Here is a 27,162-nt window from a genome sequence, read left to right on the forward strand (position 1 = left end):
TGTGTGTGTGTGTGTGTGTGTGTGTGTGTGTGTGTGTGTGTGTGTGTGTGTGTGTGTGTGTGTGTGTGTGTTTTAAATCTGTTTAAACTAATTAAGCGTGAATTCGCTTCAAAGCCGTTTCTTGCTCTAATGATCCTCTCTCTCTCTCTCTCTCTCCGTGTGTCTGTAAAATGTCCTCTGATATTCTCGCACATCTGGATCACTTCGGTCTCGATGTTTCATCCCGCCGTGAGACGTCGGAGCTTTAGTGGCGTATTAAGGCCACCGTAGGTTAAAAATAAATAACGGAGAGAAAGGAAGGGGAGTTAGAATCAGGAACAAAACTCTCTGTTTAAATATAGCAGACAGAAAAAGGTCACACATGTTCAGGATGTTCTGTGGGATAACATCAGAGACCGCAAATGAATAAACTGATAAAGAATCATTAAATGAGGAGCTGCACGGCGTCTGTGGTGTCAGCAGGTTTCTCAAAACGGATGAACTGAAGCAACCGTGAAGCCGTGTTCTCATAATTTAATGACATTAAAGGAAGAATGTGCGACATGTTCTCCATAAATAAATCTTAAATCCAGTCTATCCTGTGTAAATGTCTCTGTGAGTCATTGAGTACAATGAGTGAGAAGCTCGAGTCCCGCTGGCTGTGTTGTTGTCAGAGCCGTGTTTACATGGACGGGACGGCCGGCTCCTCCCCTTGTGTATAAAAGCTGTTTCAGTCAAGGACAAGAGAAGAAGAACATACTCACTGATTATTTGGATGTTAGTAAGAGTTTTTAGATCACGCTCATTCTGTGTTAATTTACATGCATTATGAAGCTAGGAGCTAACTAAAGAGCGCTAACATTGGCATGCTAACACAACAATGCAGGACACAGGTGATGTGAAGCTACTGGATTAAAAGTCGTACATTCTTCCTTTAAGTATTTTTATTGACTTTTAAAAATTTAAATATTCCTTTTTTAATTTTGAGTAAAAAAAAACAACCTTACTAACTGAGAATATTATTAATTAATAAAGAGAACATTAAAACGACCCCATACTTTAAATCAGAAGAAAAACTCTTCTCACTCTCACGTGTGTGTGTGTGTGTTTGCGTGTGTGTGTGTTTGCGTGTGTGTGTTTTCAGACAGCGCTCCACTGGGCAGCCAAGCAGGGTTGTCAGGAAGCGGTGGACGTGATGCTTTGCTCCGGAGCCGACGTCAACGCCAGATCGGTGAGTGTGTGTGTGTGTGTGTGTGTGTGTGTGTGTGTGTGTGTGTGTGTGTGTGTGTGTGTGTGTGTGTGTGTGTGTGTGTGTGTGTGTGTGTCAGGACCCGTCATGCATTTTGATAAGATCAGCCCGAGCTCCGCTGCATAAACAATCACAGAAAACATCTTGACATGTCTTCAGCTCTTCAACAAACGTTTTGCATAAAAATTTAAAGGGACAGTTTGACATTTTCTGGAGTCGATAACCGAGAAACTGGTTTATGTAACTCTGACACCTAGTGTTTAAAATGGATACTGCAGTCTAAATTCTAAACATTGTAGAGAGCTGTCTCCCCCCGCCCCCTCCTCTCTAGAGTCGATGCTCACACAGGTTGCCATGTGGAGGACACTGAAGCTTCAGTGTTTAGCCAGCTCTGCATCGGTCTGTAAACCTTTCTGCGTTCTAACCTCTCTCCATTTTTCAAAAGCATCTTCAATATTGATCCTAGTTTGAGCACGTTTCTGCTCGTGGAGCTTATTAGAAACATGCAGAGGCTTTTTAGGTCGGGTACAATCACTTCTATCTGAACCAGTTCTCTTGCTTGCAAACCGAGGGGCGTCCAAAACAGCCGTGTGGGAGTGCCTTAAAACCGCCTACCTTCTCTGGTCCAAACAAATCCAGAGCATTCAGGACCAGAATCTAAAGTTAGAAGGAGGACATACTGGCTGCTGCATTGTTGTCAGAGAAGCCAGCACTTCAACATAGCATGTTTCCTTAATGTCTGATCATAAAGTAAGCTCACTTTATCATTTCACTCACTACACATCTCACTGATTGGACCTTTAACAACACCCTAAAATATCATCACTGTTCAAAACAGTCACATATTAACACCAGTAGTCTCTCTGTACTGGTTTAATCAGTTTGTTTCTCTTGGTGAGCCTTCACACACACACACACACACACACACACACACACACACACACACACACACACACACACACACACACACACACACACACACACACACACACACACACACACACACAAACACACACTGAAGAGTCAGTAGGGGCTTTTTGATTATCCAATTACATCATTCCTGCTCTCATTTAACCCTGAGCTAACGTACAGTGGACTTCCCATGAGGCCTTTCACCTCCGATTACCCCGCCAGCCACTCAGGTTCACAACGTTAAGCCACTTGACTTGATGTGGTGCAGATTGCCGTGGCTCTGCAAGTTTCTTTTTAGCGCCGTGGTCGGCGTTCTCTCAGTGTTAATCTTCTCATCTCGGGCTCCTCGTGCTGGAGATTGTGGTTAAACGCCAACAGAGCAAAGCAAAGCAGACAAGTCACTCATTGGCTCCGTAATCACATAATGAACTTTTTGTCTCTGATCGTTAAGGAGGTAATGGCTCAGATGAAAAGAGCCTCAGCTCGAGCAGCAGCTAATCAAAAATCAATAATCCATATAAAAGCATTAAAAGGAGAAAAACAGCTCGCTGTCGGCGCCGCTTTGGGTCCACTGAGCTTCATGTGCTGGTCCATCAGACTCTCCTCAAGGAGTCGGGGAGTCTCTCTCCATCCTCAGCCTGCAGAGCTGAACAGGAAAATCACCTTTAGATGAAAGACACAGAGCAGACGTCTGCAGCCAGACGCTGAAGGAGTCAGGCTCCTCTATGTTTCACTCGTGTGTTCGTTTAGATTCAAAATGTTTGCATGAGTCGTCCATGATCAGGTCGTTTATATTCACAGTCTGAATGAAAGATAAATCAGGACCATGTTTAAGAGTTAAAATCATCTAGTTTAAAGATTATGAACAAGGTTGACTAAAAATACTTTGTCTCTTTTTTCCATCCCTCTTCATCCTCCTCTTGGTCTTCCTCCTGGTCCCCCTGGTCCTCCTCTTGGTCCTCCTCTTGGTCCTCCTCCTGGTCCCCCTGGTCCTCCTCCTGGTCCTCCTCCTGGTTCCCCTGGTCCTCCTCCTGGTCCTCGTCCTGGTCCTCGTCCTGGTTCTCCTCCTGGTCCCCCTGGTCCTCGTCCTGGTCCTCCTCTTTGTCCTCCTCCTGATCCTTCTGGTCCTCCTCTTGGTTCATCTCTACGACAGCATGTAAGTGAGTTTCTGAAGACAATTCGTAGATCTGAACTGAATAGAGCTCTCACAAATCTTCACTGCAGTCTGTGTGTGTGTGTGTGTGTGTGTGTGTGTGTGTGTGTGTGTGTGTGTGTGTGTGTGTGTGTGTGTGTGTGTGTGTGTGTGAGTCTCTGACCTCTCTCCTGCTGCTCTCGTCTCTCTGCAGGGGGTAAGTATGTTTAAAGCTCCTCAACATACAATTCACTTAGCAGACGCTTTTATCCAAAGCGACGTACATCAGAGAGTCAGTACTAATCCATTCATACACCGCCACAGGAGCAGGGGGAGCAATGCGGCCTGCTCTCTCACTGCTCCAGGACTAACCGGGCCTGAGCACGGCTACCTCTTGGACAAACGTCGTAATACAACACATTCATGGCTTCATGTGATCATGAAGCGTGTTCAGTTTATAAGACAGGGACACGTTTGAGTCCACGTCCGTACATCAGAGAACATGACAGCTCCTTTACTGACTTTGTGTCTTATTCTGAGTCATGTTAGTCAGATACAGAACACTCCAGGGTTTCTCCTGAATGAAGGCTGACCATGTTGTGTACCCGTGTTTGTGCTCGCGCATGACCTAGTGTGAGTGCGCCCTGAAAGCAGAACGATAAGAAATCAATCCAGAACACTTTTTCAAACTCCATTAGGCGTGTTCAGAGGGTGTGTGTGTGTGCGTGTGAGTGCGTGTGTTCAGAGGATTGTGTGTGTGTGTGTGTGCGTGTGTGCGTGTTTTCAGAGGATGTGTGTGTGTGTGTGTGTGTGTGTGTGTGTGTGTGTGTGTGTGTGTGTGTGTGTGTGTGTGTGTGTGTGTGTGTGTGTGGTGTCATATTTCAGTGACAATCGTCTCTCCGTCCTCTTCGTTTGTTCACATTAACACCTTCCAGTTGTGGAGGACGAGCCGTCCGTCATCCTGAGCCGCCGTCAGACACGAATGAACGAACTAATGCTCACAGCTCCGTCAGTCGCACGCTAAACCGAGTTAAATGACAGTAAAGAGGCGCTCTGAAGTCGGTTTGAAGTTGGCGTGAAGTCGGAGCTGATTAAGAGGACGAGTCTGAAGTTTGTCGCACGGTGACGCTGAACGAGCCCCGACGACGACTGATGTTTAAAACACAGAATCTGTCAGTGCTGTCAGCTGATCACACACAAACACTCACACACACACACACACACACACAATCCTCTGAACACACTCTCACACACAAACACACACACACACACACACACACACACGCTCACACACACACACACACACACACACACACACACACACACACACACAGACACACTTGTCATCAGTGTGTCTGTGTGTTAACAGACCATAATACTTTGTGTTTGTTTCCAGGGTTACACAGCGCTTCACCTCGCCTCCATCCACGGACACCAGCACGTCGTCCACGCCCTGATCTACACCTACAGTGAGTCAGTCCACCTTAAATCACTCTGACCAATCAGGTCGCAGCAAACAGACTCAAAGTGGACAAAATGAAAACAACCTTCACACTCGTAAACATATTCTATTAAGATTAAGATTTACTTTATTGATCCCTGCAAGGGGAAATTTCAGTTTTTACACTCTGTAAGTCATGAACACACACAGGCTGAAATACACACACATGCAGAAACAGGATCCTATGGAAACGCACTAATTGAGAGATGTCAGAGTGACAGAGCTGATGGTGAGGAGGGGGTACCTCGGCAGTGCTCAGGAGGTGATCTTGCACCTCTCCAGCTACCAGACCAACTTCCATATTTGGTCCGCACCGGGACTTGAACTGGCAACCCTCTGGTTCCCAACCCAAGTCCCTACAGACTGAGCTACTGCCACCCACAAACCATTTACGCTGGCCTGAGTCACACACAAATGTCAAAAGTCAGAATAAAATCAACCAATTGGCACTTTTTTTTGGAGTGCTACCCACACGTTTAGCTGTGTTGCTCATTCCACTGCTTGTTCCCGCTCTCTCCACCTTTACGTGTGGACGAGGCTTTAACCTCCTTTGTGTGCAGATCAGCGAGTTCTGACCTGCAGTGTGTCGGTATCAGGTGGTCATACTGTGGTCTCCCTATCTCTATCTCCCTCTCTCTCTCTCTCTCTCTCTCTCTCTCTCTCCCTCTCTCTCTCTCTCTCCCTCCCTCTCTCTCTCTCTCTCTCTCCCTCTCCCTCTCTCTCTCCCTCTCTCTTGCTGTCCCTCTCTCTCTCTCTCTCTCTCTCTCTCTCTCTGCTTCCGGTGTGTGAGCGTGAGTGGAGGTGGTGGAAGTGAGAGTGGCGCAGAGTTTGAATCCTGTTTCACCTGTATTTTCCTGTGTTTCTTTCTGCATGATCAGGTAAGATTATTTAATATTTGTTTGAGTGTTGGCTGTGTGACGGACAGATAGTCAGCAGGTTTTTCCATGTTTTTGGGAGGAATGGCGTCCGCCGAGACGCCACCTCCAACTATCCGGCAAGGTGTCCGGATAGTCCCTCCGCACGGCTTCGTTACCGTGTTGCTGTCTGTCGGGGAGCAGGTAGGACATGACAAGCTAAGCTTTGCATCTAAGATGAAGAAAGCCGTTGTTGTGTTTCTGAGAACGGAGCCACAGGTACACCAGCTGATCGAGAGCGGTGTGTTTATTAGGGATTTGTTTGTTCAGGTTTCTCCGCTATCTGTTCCCTCAACGCAGATCACCGTATCCGGTGTTCCGCCGTTTATACAGAACGAGCTGTTGGAGAATGAGCTCCATCGGTTTGGGAAGTTTGCCAGTGGGTTTAAATCAGTTACCGGTCTATGATGGACAACATTTTTCTTGTCAGGTATGTTGTTGATTTGTGTAATGTGTATGATGTTGACTGTGGCATTGTGTCTCTTGACCAGGAGAAAGTTTGTTTTGTGTACTAAAGGCTTTTGGTTTTGGTGATGGGTTTATGTCTTGGCTTGGTTTGTTGTGTCAGGGTGCACAGTGTTTGGTGAAGATGGGGGCAGGGCTGAGACGGCCAGTCCCTGTACAGCGGGGGATCAGACAGGGCTGTCCCATCTCCGGCTAGCTGTATAGTTTGGCTATTGAGTCCTTGCTGTACAGGTTGAGGGGCCGACTCAGCGGGCTCTCTTTGCCTGGGTCCTGCGTCATTGAGCGTCCCCCTACGGTTGCTGCTTATACAGATGATGTAAATGTTTTTGTCTCCAGCCAGGGGGATGTTCAATGTCTGCAGGACACCCTTTCCCTTTTCCCAATATCTGCACGGGTGAACTGGGCAAAGAGCAAGGCTCTGTTGCTTGGACAGCGGAGGGACTAGGCAGTGCCCTGTCTGCCTGGTGGACTTGAGTGGGGGAGGGAGGGGTTGAAAGTGTTGGGGTTTTTTTTGGGCGCTGAGGGCTTTCAGAAAAAGAACTGAGAGGGAATAAAGGAGAAAGTGTGCGTTAGGTTGTCTAAGTGGAAACATCTGCTACCCCAGTTGTCATATAGGGGAAGAGTTCTGGTTGCTAATAACTTGGTCGCCTCGACTCTCTGGCACAGGCTTGCTGCGCTCACTCCTCCGAAGGGTCTGATTGAAGACATCCAGAGGACCATCCTGGACTTCTTCTGGTCTGGTTGTCACTGGATCAGGGCAGCAGCCTCTACATGCCGTTGGTTGAAGGTGGTCAAGGACTCATTGACATTCAGTCTCGAATTGCCTCTTTTAGACTGCGGACGGCACAAAGACTGCTTTTTGACTGTGTTCCCAGCTGGCTGGACACGGCTCGCCTGCTGCTTTGGAAAGCTGGAAACTGGGGGTATGACCAACAGCTCTTTCTGCTGAGGTCTGAGGAGATGGACCTCAGTGGACTGACCTCATTCTACAGCTCCACACTGCAGGCCTGGAGGACCTTGCAGATCTCTTGGGTCACAGTCGAGACTGCGGGCATGTGGTTGTTTGCCGCTGTTTTTTAAGTCCTTTATAAGGACTCACACCCTGCAGTCTGCCAGTTTGAGGGTCAGTCTGCGAGAGGCAGGATGCACCAAACTGGGGTATCTGATGAGGCTGACATCTTTACCTGTGGCCACACTTAGACAGAGGACCAACATCACATCAGTCAGACTGGTCCACAGAGTCCTGGGAGGAGGTCTGTGCTGCTCTGTCACACCGGCAGAGGACTTTTGTTATGGTGGTGAGAACGTTCGTTCCCGTGTCTTCTCTGTCTCTGCCTTCTAGGAAGGTAATTTTGTCTAATTGTCCGCCGTTTATCAGTGATGTCTTTCTGCAAAGGAAGTTATCAAGACACGGGAAAATAGTCTGTCCCTTTAAGAAGTTGCCTTCGGGCTGTAAAGCCCCGCAGCTTAGTCACGTGGTCTCACACAGATGTCTTTTATTGAGCTCACTGTACAGAAAAACTTGGAGGAGGTGGTGGAGAAAGTGAAGGGGAGGCTGGAGAAGTGGAGGTGGCTGCTGCCACAAATGTCGTACAGAGGAAGAGTGCTCATCATAAACAACTTCGTCTCCTGTGGACTCTGGACTCTATAGAGCCCCCTGCTGGACTCCTTAAACAATTGCAATCGGTGATGTTGGACTTTTTCTGGGACAAGCTGCATTGGGTTCCACAGGCTGTGCTGTTTTTACCTAAAGAAGAAGGAGGGCAGGGTCTGGTCCACCTGGCCAGCAGAGTAGCTGCCTTCAGAATCCAGTTCCTACAGAAATTCCTCACTGGCCAAGCTGATGTGGTCTGGAGACCAGTGGCCAGCAGCATTTTTAAAAAAGTAAACGGACTAGGACTAGACTCCTCACTGTTTTTAATGAATACTGACTGTTTTAATCTGTGCAACCTGTCTGCTTTTTATCAGCGCCTTTTTAAAACCTGGAAACTGTTTTTATGGAAAAGACTAGAGCCCACACTGTCCCTACACTGGCTGCTGGAGGAGCCTCTGATCTATGGGGCCCAGCTGGATGTTCAGGACACATCTTTAATGGGCCTCAGGCATGCTCTCATCTCCACTGACAACACCACACTGAGACAGATCGTGGACGTAGCTGGACCTGAACTGAACAATACAGCAGCAGTTACCTCTGCTCTTGGTCTCTGGTCTGCACGTTTTGTGGACAGAGTGCTCAGACTGTTGCGTCTCAGACTGACGGGGGAAGAGAAGGAGATGCTGCAGGATTACTGTAGCAGGAAGGAGGTGCCCATTGACATTGACCCGTTTCCTGAAATAGGGCTTACAATGAATTCTTGTGTTTCAAGTGAAATACATTCAAAAGGGACTGATGATATATGTTTGGACTTTTATAACGTTAGAGGTAAGGAATTGTTTTGTGTGTGTGTTAAAGTATTAAATGAGAATGTACTGAAAAACAGAGTGGACACCAAGTGGAGACAATGGTTGAAAGTGGCTGACCACATCAAGCCAGTGTGGAGTTTTTTTTTTTAATAAAAGCTCTCTGAACAAGAGATCTGAACAAGTATGTTGTTAATTGTTGTTAATTATTGTAAATAAAGTTGTTTTGTAAAATCAAATCTCTTTCTCTCTCTCTCCCCCCTTCCTCTCTCTCTCTCTCTCTCTCTCTCTCTCTCTGTTTCTCTCTCTGGTTTGTTGTGTGTTCGGAGGAGGATGAGATTCATGTTTGAAGTTCAGACGTTCAGGGACTCGCCTCCTCGCCTCACAGACTCTCCGAGCAGAGGGAGCAGCGATGCAAATCGCTTCTGACGTCCAGACTGACATGTTCAGTCCAAACACAGATCAGACCCCCCCCCCAGTCAGAGGAGGAGATATCTGCTAATGAGGAACGCCCCCGACCTGTCAGCCGCCTCTTTATGTCCCCGTCATGTTCCCCACACCTCAGGTTGATCCCCATCTAAGTACAGAATGAATCTGTCTTTTCTGCAGTGTCACTAAATCCAATTGCTTTACTACGGTGGCCCTGTAGGTCAAATGCAAAAATGTCTCAATGTCATGGCTCAAAAATATTTCCTGAAAGGTAAAAACAACCCCAAACCAAAAAAAAAAAAGTACAAGATGGATCTTTAAACTGACACGGGTATTATTTATATATCCAGGGCTGTTGTAGAACGTATAGCTCTCGCCGTTTCTTCACTCAGATGACGAGGGAAATGTTATAAAAAGGAGTTTGAGCCTCCTACTTGATTTTATTGGCTGTTTGGGCCAAAAGTGACACTGACGAGCTGAAAATGCCAGCCACTAGAAAAACGCGTTGAGCAGCAGCAGAGAAGAGCGCCCGGCAAGCGTACTGGACCTGAGGATAATGATGGTTCTGATGGTGATACTGTTCTAGCGTTTGATGTCTGATACAGAAACACATGGAGGAGGCTCACAGATGAAATTCAACAATTCAAACTTTCTCACTCTGGAGATGATGAGAAATCATTTTGTGAAACATATGAAACATGTAAGTGAAGGAGACATCAGGAAGTGAAACACGGTGTCCTTAGTGTGTCTGTCTGCAGCAGAGGGGCGCTCCAGTTTCTCTGAGGAGCAGCGGTGGAGCTTTAAACGGTTTAAAGTGTGTGTGATGGAGGCGGGCGGAGGCCAGGTGGGAGTTAAACAGTGTGTAATGACCAGAGTCAGTTACACAGTGAAACCATTATCTGTCAGAGTCACACCGAGCAGCACACCAGCCTTTTCCTCCTGACTGAAACCTAAAGACCGACTTTATTCTCCTCAGACGTCCACACGAGCCACGTGAGTCCTCGTTACACGTTTTGTGACTCTGAAATTAAAAGTTAGACTTCATCCTCCAGAAAGTCTGCACAGAAGAACAAAGTGCTGCTAAAAACCTGCAGGATAAACAGTTTGTATACATGCAGGACACTTATACTTGCAAGAAGCGAGAATTAAAGTGCTGCACGTCCTGTCTCTATGTTTGGTGCACAGGGATCCAAACAGACCGGGGATGGTGCACAGGGATCCAAAGAGACCGGGGCTGGTACACAGGGATCCAAACATACCAGGGATGGTGCACAGGGATCCAAACAGACCGGGGATGGCGCACAGGGATCCAAATAGACCGGGGCTGGTACACAGGGATCCAAACATACCAGGGATGGTGCACAGGGATCCAAACAGACCAAGGATGACGCACGGGGATCCAAACAGACCGGGGCTGGTACACGGGGATCCAAACATACCTGGGATGGTGCACAGGGATCCAAACAGCCCAGGGATGGTGCACGGGGATCCAAACAGACCGGGGATGGTGCACAGGGATCCAAACAGACCGGGGCTGGTACACAGGGATCCAAACATACCTGGGATGGTGCACGGGGATCCAAACAGCCCAGGGATGCTGCACGGGGATCCAAACAGACCGGGGATGGGGCACAGGGATCCAAACAGACCGGGGATGGTGCACAGGAATCCAAACATACCAGGGATGGTGCACAGGGATCCAAACAGACCGGGGATGGTGCACGGGAATCCAAACATACCAGGGATGGTGCACGGGGATCCAAATGTACCAGGGATGGTGCACGGGGATCCAAATGTACCGGGGATGGTGCACAGGGATCCAAACGTACCGGGGATGGTGCACAGGGATCCAAACGGACCGGGGCTGGTGCACAAGGATCCAAAGAGACCGGGGCTGGTACACAGGGATCCAAACATACCAGGGATGGTGCACAGGGATCCAAACAGACCGGGGATGGCGCACAGGGATCCAAATAGACCGGGGCTGGTACACAGGGATCCAAACATACCAGGGATGGTGCACAGGAATCCAAACAGACCAGGGATGACGCACGGGGATCCAAACAGACCAGGGCTGGTACACGGGGATCCAAACATACCTGGGATGGTGCACAGGGATCCAAACAGCCCAGGGATGGTGCACGGGGATCCAAACAGACCGGGGATGGTGCACGGGGATCCAAACAGACCGGGGATGGCGCACAGGGATCCAAATAGACCGGGGCTGGTACACAGGGATCCAAACAGACCAGGGATAATGCACGGAGATCCAAACAGACCGGGGCTGGTACACAGGGATCCAAACATACCTGGGATGGTGCACGGGGATCCAAATAGCCCAGGGATGGTGCACGGGAATCCAAACATACCAGGGATGGTGCACAGGGATCCAAACAGACCGGGGATGGTGCACGGGAATCCAAACATACCAGGGATGGTGCACAGGGATCCAAATGTACCAGGGATGGTGCACGGGGATCCAAATGTACCGGGGATGGTGCACAGGGATCCAAACGTACCGGGGATGGTGCACAGGGATCCAAACGGACCGGGGCTGGAGCACAGGGATCAAAACAGACCGGGGATGGTGTGGAGGTTTACATGTGCATGCTGATGTTTGACCTCACCTATGTTTTGGCTCCAGGTCTGAAAGGGTTAACCTTCATTTTTCATCAAACAGGCAGAAATGGAAATTAAATCAGACAAAAGTGTCTCTTTGAGGTAGACGGGAGCGTCGTCTGCATACAGAATGAGACGTTTGTCAGGAAACACACAACGTGGTGTCATTCATCCTGAACTGCCTGTCCTCAGTGAGAGGAGGTGCTGATGACCTTTCTCAGGTCTCTCTCTCTGCCTCCACCCCCCCCCCACTGCATGTTATCTCAAATAATTACCTTCGTCCCCCCTGAGATCTGCAGCCTCGTTCGGAGCTCTGTGTTTGCAGTGAGGTGAGGAGACAAGGGGGATTTCATGTTTGTCCATCAGGTCTGCTAAGCTACTTAGCCACCGAGTTTCCTCCAGGAGCCCCAGGTGAAGGACTGGAGAGGGGTGGGGGAGGCTTCTGATTTTGTCATGAAAATAAAACACGTTTAACAGTTCAGGTCATTCTTCTGTGATGTTGCTGCCATCGCTGATCTTCCCCAAATTCACATTCTCAGAGAACAACAGTGCATGTAGATTGGAGGTGTTGTCTCACGTGGCTTCCTCCAAAGTCTCTATGAGACTCAGAGGACTTCTGCTCAGTGTAGATTTTCTGAAGCCTTCAGTGCGATAAGGATTTCATTCCTAACGACCCCCACAGACCTGGCACCAGGAGGGCGGCCATGTTTTTAATGTTAAACCAGCAACCTGAGGGGTTCATACAGACTTAGCTCCTCCCCCTCAGTTTACCTGTGGACGACTTTCTGACCTCCTGCAGCGACACAGAAACCCCTGCAGCTCTGATTGGTCTAAAAATATCCACCTGTACATAAAACCTGAGAACAGAAGTGAATCTGATGATGTCGCTGTGATTTTTACCTGTTCCTCTTCTTGTTCCCATCAGAAGCTAAAACCAGCCTCAGAGATTATCACGGGAAGATGCCCGATCAGTACTGGAGCGGCTGCACCGAGGTCTTCACCAAACAGGACCCTCACTCAGGTCCTCATGTCCCCTTATATGTAGAGCTCTTCATCCGCTCAAATGAGCAACAATGTCAGTTTGAAGCTTCCTGTAGAGGTGAAAATGTTCCAGCTGTTTGAGGCTCTGAGTGTTAACACCAGGTGTGTCTTTTGTCCTCAGGTGCAAGGTTTTCTCGGGGCAGGTGGACGCAGCGTTACGCCCTGCCGTCGCTGCTGCTGTCTCACTCTCGCAGTCAGAGTCAGATCAACGTGGACTTCGGGACGCAGCCCCCGTCGAGCTCTCAGGAGGTGTTTGAACTCCAACTGTGACTTCAACCACACCTGCAGGAAACCAACAACTTCCATCAGATCAGAGTTCACCCTGCCCTGACTCCACCCCCTCTTCCCGCTCTCTGTGACTCTGAATGAACATCGTTGACTAAATGACCATCATGCTGTGTGGAAGAAGACTTGAAACTAGAGATTGAGACCACAAACAAGTAGAAACACTTTATCATAAACATATTCCTGAAACCAGTGGATTGCCCCCTGGTGGATGTTAGAAAAAGGCCTCAGAGGTAGGATGTGGTGTGCACTATCCTCGCAGAACGGGGGGGGGTGCGCAAATCAACGGCACAAGTTGCTAGGTGACTAAAACGATAGTAGATTCTGCCACAGCACAATATTCAGTAGAAAACTGTGACCATTATCCTGCTGAGGAGAAGAGCAGTGAAGGAGACCTGACAGTCAGAAAAATACAAAATAATCTCTTTTCCTTTACAACGGTGCTAAATGTTAAACACGCTGAAACACATCTCATCGTCTCGCTCTCTTTCACTCACTCATAAACGTTTCCATTAACTTCCAGTCCATCAGCCCTTCACTGCAAGAAGCTCGTTATCCTCGTTAATAAGGCGAGCAGCGTCGTCTGTGTAAATGAAGAGCATGGAATGAGCAGATTGGTGAGAGGACACTTTACACTAATAACACTTCAGTTAATGAAGAAATCAGCAAAGCACAGCAGAATGTAGACATGGACACAGAGGGGCTGCAGAGGGGCTTCATGACGGGGCACAGAGAGACTGCAGAGGGGCTTCATGACGGGACACAGAGAGGCTGCAGAGGGGCTTCATGGCGGGACACAGAGACTGCAGAGAGGCTTCATGACAGGACACAGAGGGGCTGCAGAGGGGCTTCATGACGGGACACAGAGACTGCAGAGGGGCTTCATGACGGGACACAGAGAGACTGCAGAGGGGCTTCATGACGGGACACAGAGACTGCAGAGGGGCTTTATGACGGGACACAGAGAGGCTGCAGAGGGGCTTCATGGCGGGACACAGAGAGGCTGCAGAGGGGCTTCATGGCGGGACACAGAGAGGCTGCAGAGGGGCTTCATGACGGGACACAGAGAGGCTGCAGAGGGGCTTCATGATGTCTGTGCTACATTCAGGGACCCTCCTCTTCTGTGGGTCAACAAGGCAATGACCTCTGAACTGTTAGCTGACCCTGGTGACCTCTCACACGGCATCTGAAGAGGCCGTGGTGAGGACGTGTTGACGTTTTAAATCCTGAGGATAAAAACAGCGGTTAACTTACCGCCCACTCATTGTTTGGTCCTCACAGGCTGTCACCATGATGCCCGGTCAGAGGAAAACAAGACCGATTGAACTGAAAAAAAGACTGGCAGCCTGCTGTGTGTGTGTGTGTGTGTACGTATTGCATATCAATGTTTAGCTCCAATAAAACTCTTAACAGAGACATTCTTCTTCTTCGTAGCGTCAGCATTGTGCTCGCTGTCCTTTGTCTGTCTGTGTGATCGCTGCAGGAGGCGTGTTCTTGCTGGAGGCTCATCAGCAGGATCATCTGCACCCAGGCCTGATGCACTCTACAGAGATCTGCTGCTTTCCCTCATTCACTCCCTGACTCTCTGACTCTCTAGTTCTGGATCTGGTCTGCTGGTTTGGTCTGGAGTCATCCCCTGACCTTGCTGTTATTATCTGTTCTGTTGAACACACACACATTCACACACATGCTCACACTACAGCAGACACATTATATTAAATTAATAAAGTTTTTGTAAATAAATTGAGTGGTTAAACTCTCCAGCTCGCCTCGTCTCCCTTCTTTGTCTCGTATCATGACACTAAACACACTAATGATGGCTATCCCTCTGCTGAACGGCGTCTTCCAGGCTGTGACATTCTGCAGCTGCTTCATACGGCTAACCTCCAGAACAGATCCCAGCAGAGTGTGTGTGACTGACAGCTGCTCTGTCCCTCACACACGCTGTCGTGGAGCGATGTGTTTTCTGGTGTAAAGGTGCCCAGCAGGCCCGCAGAGAGCCTCTTAATGAGCTGCAGGCGGCGTCCTGACAGACAGCGCTGTTAGAGAGGACGAGCGGGCCTGGACGCCATCAGAGCTCGCTGTGACGCCATCAGAGCGCTCTGTGACGCCCTCAGCTCTGCCATATGGTAGTCAGAGAAAACAGGAGGAGACCCAGGTACACTGACAGAGAGGAACACTTTCAGAAGAGAACTTCAACTTTCTTACAGAACAAAGGAGGAGGAGGAGGAGGACGAGACAGAGGAGGTGGCTGAGGAGGAGGAGGTGGAGGAGACGGAGAAGATGGCTGAGGAGACGGAGGAGGGGGAGGAGGAGAAGAGGAGGAGATGTGTGCGTGTTCAGGGATGCAGGCCGTGCTATGGATGTCCCGCCTTTTCTTGCTTCCATCCTCACTTTATCAAAAGGGAACAACCTGAAAATTCATCCTTCCTGATACACGTGAAAACCAAACTGTCACCTGGAGGTCGTCAAATGTTGTTTGTACATTTTTTAAAATTTAAAAATGATCTGTAATCTCTTTAGTATCAGCTCAATAAAACTCATATCCTAGAAATATGTTTCAGTCTGTTTTATTTCTGTTGGACTAGGAAAAAGGATTCTGTTTTGATTTTACTAAACTCAACGTCTCCTCTGGTTGTCATTGTTCAAACTGATTTCTCTCTTCTGCCAAAATAAAAGACATGTATTGAAATCTTTGAGGACATATGGGGATGTTTGTGTCCCTGCAGGCCTCAGTTCTGGTCCAGGTTTGGTGTTTCTGAAGTCTAAACATCAAAGACATCAGGCAGCTTGGCGTAGCTGAAGATTCAGACAAACACAGACACGTCAGACAACGTTGATGAGAAATGACAGGAGGAAATGAAAGCTCTTATATTCTCAATGAAATAAAGAATCAGGTGTCCGTTACACCGCACAAATAAGACTTGACCAAATGTCTCCTAAATCCTCCTCTGAGCTTCGTGTCGTCTGTATGGAGATTTGAGCCTGAAGGATTTATCTGGGCCTCCCATCGGGCCCCTCCCCCACAGCCTTAAATATTACTATAACCACACCACCATTACACTAATGAACCAATAAAATATTTAAATTTTGATAGTTTTCGATACAATCAGATAGATTGATATTATCGAAAAGAACTGAAGCTTTAAAAAAGGTATCTGAATATGAAGGAGAAGAATGAGTCCATACAAATACACACAGTTTAAATTTTACAAATATATTGGCAGCCTTTCACTTCCACTTCAGTCATATTTAAAAAAAAAAATTTGGCAACAAATGGACAAGAGGGCGAAGTTAGTTGATAACGACACAAAGCAGCTCCGGTGTAGAAAAATGAAGCTCCACGAGTGTCCACTAGAGTCTGGCTGCAGGAGCACAGGAAGTCACATACACACCCATTCTAAAAAGCCTGTTTTTACAGCAGAGATGTTTACAGCCTGGTTCAAAAAAACAATAGGTCTGATTAGCTCATGTCTCAATCAGCACACACTGTACGGGGGGTGAATGTTTTGATGACTCATTCGTTTTGATTTGATGAAGGATAAGAGTTATTCACAATAAGGCGTGTAGCTGACATGATTGACAGGCGGGCGCGGTGTAACGGTTTGTCAGGAGGGTTAAAACCCACCTCAGCTCCAGCTCTCAGCCTGTCGTTAGGGTGACTGAAAGTTAGACTGAAACAGCATTTCCAGCATGGAGACCGCCATCGATGGGACTCCAGCGCCCCCTGTAGGAATAGACGGGGGACGTCACTCGGGCTTCGTCCAGTTATATTTACAGTTTATGGATGACACGTATCTCAACGGTTGTGGATAAAAGAGAGGTCGGGAAAGTTACCTGGATGGCCCACTGAAGGATTGTCTATGTGTGGGAAATACGTCAGAGTTCGATAAATCTGCTTTAAGTTTTGAACATGCTTTCTTTTCTGGATTCAGCTGTTTCTTTATTGTCTCTCAGTTTATTATGGGATAAGTTTCTCCTAACCATGTTGATGAAGGCTTCAGCTAAATGTGAAGATATGCAGACAAACTTCACCCCCTAGCCCTGCAGACACGCCTCCATGTCTCTCCTGAACTGATGTCAAGAGCTGTGTTAGTCCTCCACCCTCCTCCCCCTCCCCTCCTCAGCCTGTCTGTAGTCTGTGCTCCACTGAAGTCTCCTCTGAGGAGCTTACAGCTGTAATTAAATCATTTAATTCCTGTCTACGCTCCACAGAGCCTCGCCAAATTGACTTCCCACCAACCTCATTTTCTATTTGAACACCAAATAATGATTTTCTGCCCGTCTAATTACCAAGCTCAACATCTGATCGGGCCGCCATCCGGAGTGGGAATTATTGCACGGGGCCAGCATTAGACCTCATTACAGACTGGAGAGCAAAATTATTACATGTTGTAATTGGATGGGGATATTTATCAACACAGAGCTGAGCCGACGCTGGAATCACTCATTCGGCTGACTTCTTTAAAGTTTACTGAAGAGCGAGACGAGCTGCCGTTTGACTCGATTAACTCCAGAGACATGAGGATGATTAACTCCAGAGACATGAGGACGATTAACTCCAGAGACATGAGGACAATTTACTCCAGAGACATCAGGATGATTAACTCCAGAGACATGAGGACGGTTAACTCCAGAGACATGAGGACAATAAACTCTAGAGACATGAGGATGATTAACTCCAGAGACATGAGGACAATTTACTCCAGAGACATGAGGACAATAAACTCCAGAGACACGAGGATGATTAACTACAGAGACATGAGGACGTTTAACTCCAAGACGATTAACTCCAGAGACATGAGGACAATAAACTCCAGAGACATCAGGATGATAAACTCTAGAGACATGAGGACGATTAACTCCAGAGACATGAGGACAATAAACTCCAGAGACACGAGGACAATAAACTCCAGAGACATGAGGACGATTAACTCTAGAGACATGAGGACAATAAACTCCAGAGACACGAGGATGATTAACTACAGAGACATGAGGACGTTTAACTCCAAGACGATTAACTCCAGAGACATGAGGACAATAAACTCCAGAGACATCAGGATGATAAACTCTAGAGACATGAGGACGATTAACTCCAGAGACATGAGGACAATAAACTCCAGAGACACGAGGACAATAAACTCCAGAGACATGAGGACGATTAACTCTAGAGACATGAGGACGATTAACTCCAGAGACATGAGGACGTTTAATTCCAGGACGATTAACTCCAGAGACATGAGGACGATTAACCACAGAGACATTCGGACGTTTAACTACAGGGACATGAGGACGTTTAACTCCAGAGACATGAGGACGTTTAATTCCAGGACGATTAACTCCAGAGACATGAGGACGATTAACCACAGAGACATGAGGACGATTAACCACAGAGACATTCGGACGTTTAACTACAGGGACATGAGGACGTTTAACTCTAGAGACATGAGGACGATTAACTCTAGAGACATGAGGACATTTAACTCCAGAGACATGAGGACGTTTAACTCTAGAGACATGAGGACAATAAACTCCAGAGACATGAGGACGATTAACTCTAGAGACATGAGGACGATTAACTCCAGGACGATTAACTCCAGAGACATGAGGACAATAAACTCCAGAGACATGAGGACGATTAACTCTAGAGACATGAGGACGATTAACTACAGAGACATGAGGACGAGCAGAGACATGAGGACGATTAACTACAGAGACATGAAGACAATTAACTCCAGAGACATGAGGACGATTAACTCTAGAGACATGAGGACGTTTAACTACAGAGACATGAAGATGATTAACTCCAGAGACATGAGGACGATTAACTCTAGAGACATGAGGACGATTAACTCCAGGACGATTAACTCCAGAGACATGAGGACAATAAACTCCAGAGACATGAGGACGATTAACTCTAGAGACATGAGGATGATTAACTACAGAGACATGAGGACGATCAGAGACATGAGGACGATTAACTCTAGAGACATGAGGACGTTTAACTACAGAGACATGAAGATGATTAACTCCAGAGACATGAGGACGATTAACTCTAGAGACATGAGGACGATTAACTCCAGGACGATTAACTCCAGAGACATGAGGACAATAAACTCCAGAGACATGAGGACGATTAACTCTAGAGACATGAGGATGATTAACTACAGAGACATGAGGACGATCAGAGACATGAGGACGATTAACTCCAGAGACATGAGGACGATTAACTCCAGAGACATGAGGACGATTAACTACAGAGACATGAGGACGATTAACTACAACAATATGAGGACATTTAACTACAGAGACATGAAGACAATTAACTCCAGAGACATGAGGACGATTAACTCTAGAGACATGAGGACGTTTAACTACAGAGACATGAAGATGATTAACTCTAGAGACATGAGGACGATTATTTCTAGAGACATGAGGACGATTAACTACAGAGACATGAGGACGATTAACTACAACAATATGAGTACATTTAACTACAGAGACATGAAGACAATTAACTCCAGAGACATGAGGACGATTAACTCTAGAGACATGAGGACGTTTAACTACAGAGACATGAAGATGATTAACTCCAGAGACATGAGGACGTTTAACATGAGGACGTATGCACAGGGGTGCGAGGGCCCTTCATCACCGCTTGCGGTTTTAATTAGGATTATTTCACCAGTAAGAATGCACAGGGGAAAGTTTTTTAGATGCGCTTTTGGATGATTAACTCCAGAGACATGAGGACAATAAACTCCAGAGACATGAGGACGATTAACTCTAGAGACATGAGGATGCTTAACTATAGAGACATTTGGACAATCAGAGACATGAGGACGATTAACTGCAGAGACATGAGGACAATTAACTACAGCGATATGAGGACGTTTAACTACAGAGACATGAAGACAATTAACTCCAGAGACATGAGGGTGATTAACTCTAGAGACATGAGGACGATTAACTCTAGAGACTTGAGGACGTTTAACTACAGAGACATGAAGATGATTAACTCCAGAGACATGAGGACGTTTAACATGAGACGTATGCACAGGGGTGCGAGGGCCCTTCATCACCGCTTGCGGTTTTAATTAGGATTTTTTCACCAGTAAGAATGCACAGGGGAAAGTTTTTTAGATGCGCTTTTGGACGATTAACTCCAGAGACATGAGGACAATAAACTCCAGAGACATGAGGACGATTAACTCTAGAGACATGAGGACGATTAACTCCAGGACGATTAACTCCAGAGACATGAGGACAATAAACTCCAGAGACATGAGGACGATTAACTCTAGAGACATGAGGACGATTAACTACAGAGACATGAGGACGAGCAGAGACATGAGGACGATTAACTACAGAGACATGAAGACAATTAACTCCAGAGACATGAGGACGATTAACTCTAGAGACATGAGGACGTTTAACTACAGAGACATGAAGATGATTAACTCCAGAGACATGAGGACGATTAACTCTAGAGACATGAGGACGATTAACTCCAGGACGATTAACTCCAGAGACATGAGGACAATAAACTCCAGAGACATGAGGACGATTAACTCTAGAGACATGAGGATGATTAACTACAGAGACATGAGGACGATCAGAGACATGAGGACGATTAACTCTAGAGACATGAGGACGTTTAACTACAGAGACATGAAGATGATTAACTCCAGAGACATGAGGACGATTAACTCTAGAGACATGAGGACGATTAACTCCAGGACGATTAACTCCAGAGACATGAGGACAATAAACTCCAGAGACATGAGGACGATTAACTCTAGAGACATGAGGATGATTAACTACAGAGACATGAGGACGATCAGAGACATGAGGACGATTAACTCCAGAGACATGAGGACGATTAACTCCAGAGACATGAGGACGATTAACTACAGAGACATGAGGACGATTAACTACAACAATATGAGGACATTTAACTACAGAGACATGAAGACAATTAACTCCAGAGACATGAGGACGATTAACTCTAGAGACATGAGGACGTTTAACTACAGAGACATGAAGATGATTAACTCTAGAGACATGAGGACGATTATTTCTAGAGACATGAGGACGATTAACTACAGAGACATGAGGACGATTAACTACAACAATATGAGTACATTTAACTACAGAGACATGAAGACAATTAACTCCAGAGACATGAGGACGATTAACTCTAGAGACATGAGGACGTTTAACTACAGAGACATGAAGATGATTAACTCCAGAGACATGAGGACGTTTAACATGAGGACGTATGCACAGGGGTGCGAGGGCCCTTCATCACCGCTTGCGGTTTTAATTAGGATTATTTCACCAGTAAGAATGCACAGGGGAAAGTTTTTTAGATGCGCTTTTGGATGATTAACTCCAGAGACATGAGGACAATAAACTCCAGAGACATGAGGACGATTAACTCTAGAGACATGAGGATGCTTAACTATAGAGACATTTGGACAATCAGAGACATGAGGACGATTAACTGCAGAGACATGAGGACAATTAACTACAGCGATATGAGGACGTTTAACTACAGAGACATGAAGACAATTAACTCCAGAGACATGAGGGTGATTAACTCTAGAGACATGAGGACGATTAACTCTAGAGACTTGAGGACGTTTAACTACAGAGACATGAAGATGATTAACTCCAGAGACATGAGGACGTTTAACATGAGACGTATGCACAGGGGTGCGAGGGCCCTTCATCACCGCTTGCGGTTTTAATTAGGATTTTTTCACCAGTAAGAATGCACAGGGGAAAGTTTTTTAGATGCGCTTTTGGACGATTAACTCCAGAGACATGAGGACAATTAACTCTAGAGACATGAGGACGTCTAACTACAGAGACATGAAGATGATTAACTCCAGAGACATGAGGACGATTAACTCTAGAGACATGAGGACGTTTAACTCCAGAGACATGGGGACGATTAACTACAGCAATATGAGGACGTTTAACTACAGAGACATGAAGACGATTAACTCCAGAGACATGAGGACGATTAACTCTAGAGACATGAGGACGATTAACTCTAGAGACATGAGGACGTTTAACTACAGAGACATGAAGACGATTAACTCTAGAGACATGAGGACGATTAACTCTAGAGACATGAGGACGTTTAACTACAGAGACATGAAGATGATTAACTCCAGAGACATGAGGACGATTAACTCTAGAGACATGAGGACGTTTAACTCCAGAGACATGGGGACGATTAACTACAGCAATATGAGGACGTTTAACTACAGAGACATGAAGACGATTAACTCCAGAGACATGAGGACGATTAACTCTAGAGACATGAGGACGATTAACTCTAGAGACATGAGGACGTTTAACTACAGAGACATGAAGACGATTAACTCTAGAGACATGAGGACGATTAACTCTAGAGACATGAGGACGTTTAACTACAGAGACATGAAGATGATTAACTCCAGAGACATGAGGACGTTTAACATGAGGACGTATGCACAGGGGTGTGAGGGCCCTTCATCACCGCTTGCGGTTTTAATTAGGATTATTTCACCAGTAAGAATGCACAGGGGAAAGATTTTTAGATGTGCTTTTAGTAGTCCATTTTCGGAACATTGTAGTTTCACCACGGCAGACCCATGTCATTAACCTCCGCCAGCCTGTCGCAATTAATTACGTCTCCTAGTGGAAAATGTGGTCGGATTGTCAGAGCAACGAGATCCCCTTTCCCTAAGTCCTTTATGAATTCTCCTAACATCTTTCCTTAACATCATGACCTTTTCCCTGGGGTTAAGGTAAAGTGGATAGTGAAAGGGGATAGGAGGGACAATACGGATGCACCCTCTGTGTTTCCTCCCTTCTGTGTCAGTTCATACATCTTACCTCCCCTTGTTTCCTCGAGGCTCTTGTCGTTTCTCCTTTTTGCAATTGGAGTTAAACTTTGGAAAAGTAAGACTTTGGCTGTTTTCCAAACCGTCTACTATTCTACTAGTACACAACTTGAGTAACAAGTTAAAGCAACTTTGTCTTTGTGTGTGTTTGCTACACTGCAGTCGTGATGCAGGAGAAATTGTGATCAGTGATGATTCTGGATTCAGGCCCCTCCAACGAGCGTTCATCACCTTAACTTCTGCCAGTGTCTCGACACTTCCTCTTCGTTTTCCCCTCAAACTTTTGTTTTCACAGGAATAATGCAACGCTTAGCAGAGCAACGACTGTGAGTGTTGTCAGATGGGGCCCCCTTAGGGAGGCTTCCTACTGTTGTTGCAAAATTTGCACATTTTGAGCCACTGCCGTAGTTTTAAGTTTGTCAGTCCTCTGCCGGGCCCCCTACTGGCCTGGGGCTCCTGCCCCGCCTGTTGACAAGCAGCGTCTCTGATTCTGATCATACGATTTTTGATTGACATTTTCATCACAACACAACAGATCAAACTTTTTCCACAGGTGCTTGGCTATCAGAGGATTATGGGTAATGGAGTTGTTTGAGTCAGATCAGCTCTCAGTAAGAGGATCAATATAAACCTTCATACAGATCTAAGATCTTAAAGCTGTCTAATGGTTTCCCGTCTCTCGCTACTTCATTTATTCATTTTGTCCTCACTTGATCACGTGTTGTTCCCTCTTTGTTCTCAAATGTATTTAAAGTCCAGCAACCAGAGTCCTGACACGGACAAGAACAGCTGAGCTCCGGTCCTCAAAAAAGTCCAAGCTCTCGCTGGGTAAGCATGTGCATGTGACCGTGTTCAGCAGTCTGTACAAACACACAATCACAACATGTGTGTGTGTGTTTCTTTACCTCTTCTTCAGTCTGAATGTGATCCTCTCTCAGGGGAGACAAACGCTCAAATCCACCGTGACATCCTGAAGAAAATCCAAATCTAACAAGGTTTCAAGGCGTCTGCACGCTTCAATCAGAGACTAATCACTGAAATTAAAGAGCAATCCCAGAAACCCTCCGCTCCTCACACAGCTGAAGGGCCCAGCTTTTGGATGATTTATTAAGAGTCTGTGGGTCCCAACCCGGTTCCCCTCGGAGCCCCCCCTACTTGAATCTAAGACCCCCCCCCATCCCACAAAAAAAGGAAGAGTGAATCAGTAAACTTAAATTAAAAATGTTTTCATTGATAAAATCCTGTTAGAATATTCCTACACACTTGTTCTTACTAAAACACATTTGTTTATTTGAACTTTGATGTTTTAAAATGATTTTATTTCACTTTGTTGATTAAGTTTTCTCGCTCTGAGGGAGAAGAAGGATTTATTTCTAGAAGAGAATCCTACCATCACCTTCAGTTTGGAGGCCACAATGTGCTTTATAGAATACTCAAGTACTCATAGCTTTTGACAAAGTCCACTGGATTTTCTTGAGAAGTTAAAATTTGTTGGTACTTCTGAAATGAGAAAACAACGTAAGCTTTGTTTTATCAGTGTTTAGCACTGATTTCAGTTTAAAAAAGACCAAAAAAACACGCTGCGGAGAAATAAAGCATGTCAGTCAGAATCAGTGTAAAGCTGTGGGTGATGCGTTTAGGTACCAGCAGCTGCAGGATTTACATGTCACAGATTTGAAATAATCCCACTCGACATCCGTAAACCTCTTTTTGAAACGTCTGAGGGGGACTCTTCAGTGGGAGGGTTTCTCTTGTTGCTGCTTGTTTTGTTTTTTTAAATCCATCCCTGCAGGTGGTGCACCAACTGGGTGGCGGTTCCATGTTGTCTCTTTGTGTTGAACCTAACCAGGCTCTATGGAGGAAAACCCGTCCACCAGACGCTCTCTGTCGAGAATCTTTTTCTGGACCATCACCCTTAGAGGTCTTCCTGGCACGTCCGACTGGGAGGAGACAGGGGAGAAGGAAGTCTAGGCCGACTTGGTTAGACTGCCGCCACCGAGACCCGACCCCGAATTACAGGATGATAATGGACGTGACCAGGACGGCTTCCACGTCTTTCTGAGCAGCACAGGAACATCTTTAGAAAGAAACAAATCAGGACAAGAAACTACTCCGGATTGTTGAAGGCGGAGAATCAGGCCCAACGCCACTCAAGGCCTCCTGATGTCTCCACATCCACCTGAGACGGTCAGGTGAATCATCACAGGTGTCCAGCCTGCTCAGAGGTCACATGGTCACAGAGGGTTCACACACACACACACACACACACACACACACACACACACGCACACACATGCACACCCACACCCACACACAGACACGCGTACACACACACGCACGCACGCACGCACGCACGCACGCACAGATCGTAGTATCAAGTATCTCCTTAAGGAGTGGACATCTACTCACGTATGAGTGAGTGATCATTCTTATTTAACAGCTGATGCCTTTAAGGTCCTCCGTTATGAACACGGCCCTCTCTCTGCACACCGACTCTTTCGCCATGATTGACAATAATAGCTGAATAATTCACCGTGTGTCCCCCAACAGCACACAGATAAATACGTCAGGAATCACGGTGGCCGCTTTCTCTCCCCGGGGAGTAATCTCCCCCTCCTCACCCGGCCACCATTCATCATTAGAGAGAGAGTCACTCACACCCTCTTCACACAAACAAAGCCACGCTCACCACGCCAACAACCCCTCCCCCCCCGCTTATTTTTCCCTCAGTGCAGAGATAACTCGATTTGAAATCGACAGCGTCCTTTTCTTCTCGTGGTGTCAGCCATTGTTAGCCTCCTGAGTTATTAGCAGCCTTCAGTGTTGCCGCTCCTCGCTGTCACTTTCGTTAGCTGCCGCACAGTTGGAGAGTTAATTAGCCTCGCTAATGGAGAGCCGGTGTTTGGCCGGATGTGACAAGTGTGTGTGAAGTGTGTGCAGAGAGAAAACAAACAAATCAAGCATTTCATTAGTGTGTGAGACAGCTCCTGTATGTATGTGTGTGTGTGTGTGTGTGTGTGTGTGTGTGTGTGTCAGCTCCTATGTTTGTGTGTATGTCTGTGTTCTGGAGTAAATTCCTGCATTGTAGAGATGCAGAGTACACAGAGTTCATCACACACTACAAACACGCACACACACACGCACACACACGCACACACGCGCACACACACACACACACACACACACACACACACACACACACACACACACACACACACACACACACAGGATCTGAAACACACACATAAGAAGATTAAGATTTGCTTTATTTTTTTTTTTTTATTGATATTGAATTTCTGTTTTTACACTCAATAAGTCATGCAACACAAACATAGGCTGAAATATACACATGACCAAACAGGATCCTATGGACATGCACTAATGGAGAGATGTCAGAGTGAGGGAGCTGCCCACAGGTAATGGTAAAGGTCCTGAGGTAATGGTTGTGGAGGGGGGGGGGGATCAGTGCCTTGCTCAAGGGCACCTCGGCGGTGCGCAGGAAGTGATCTGGTACCTCTCCAGTTACCAGACCAACTTCCAGATTGAGCTACTGCCGCCCCATAGACACACACACATACAAAGGATCTGAAACACACACAAAGACACACACACACACACACACACACAGACCCACACACACACACACACGCACACACGCACACACACACACACACACACACACACACACACACACACACACACACACACACAGACCTTTTAATGTATGTTCTATAAAACTTGTTTAGATTAAAAACAGATTTTATTTCTTCGGCAGGTGAAAGTCAAACTTCTTCTTCTTCAAAAGTCGAGTCACAGTGATCACGCACGCTGCAGACAGCGCACATCCTGGATCAAACCTCGCTCTGAACCGTCCTGCAGCAGAGAGTGACGGGTGTGAGACGTGGCGTGAGGCGCGGCGTGCGGCTCTGCACTCTGATACACCACATAATTTATTTCTTTCCTCGGCTGTTGTCGGAGCCCGTCACTGGAGAGCAGCGGAGGTCTGTGAATATTACCTGCCCATCAGGAGAGAGTAATTACAGAGCGCAGGTGGTGACAGGAAGTGAGAGGTAACTCGCTGTGTGGCAAGTTTCAGAGCGGCTGAAAAACATCACTTCAAACCCGTCCACCTGTGAGGATCAGTCTGAGGTCAGCCCGGTTATTATTCATCTTTTCATGTAAACTACACATCATTAAAAATCCTCCTCCTGCTCAGTGGACAGACGCTTTACCCTCAAGCCGCTGACCGCCTCCTCGGAGAAATCCAAGCTACAGCCCACCACGCAGGACGACCAATCAGGACAGATTTAACAGTTTTGTTCTTATAGTGAGTGGAC

At 46.7% G+C, this 27,162-nt stretch overlaps 1 protein-coding gene across 1 annotated transcript in view; it reads left to right on the forward strand.

Annotated features, from left to right (window-relative positions):
- The window catches only part of LOC136179712 (involucrin-like), a 52,385-nt gene extending 36,914 nt beyond the window's left edge, over window positions 1-15,471 (forward strand). Inside the window, exons 7-11 of the mRNA XM_065957023.1 lie at window positions 1,124-1,210; window positions 3,294-3,489; window positions 4,669-4,741; window positions 12,526-12,621; window positions 12,763-15,471. Coding sequence (XP_065813095.1) covers window positions 1,124-1,210; window positions 3,294-3,455 — 249 coding nt within the window. The 3' untranslated portion in view covers window positions 3,456-3,489; window positions 4,669-4,741; window positions 12,526-12,621; window positions 12,763-15,471. The remainder of the gene's footprint in view (window positions 1-1,123; window positions 1,211-3,293; window positions 3,490-4,668; window positions 4,742-12,525; window positions 12,622-12,762) is intronic.
- Window positions 15,472-27,162: the final 11,691 nt, after the last annotated feature.

The sequence above is a fragment of the Labrus bergylta genome, chromosome 7 (assembly GCF_963930695.1).
Source record: "Labrus bergylta chromosome 7, fLabBer1.1, whole genome shotgun sequence".
In the NCBI taxonomy this organism is placed as follows: domain Eukaryota; kingdom Metazoa; phylum Chordata; class Actinopteri; order Labriformes; family Labridae; genus Labrus; species Labrus bergylta.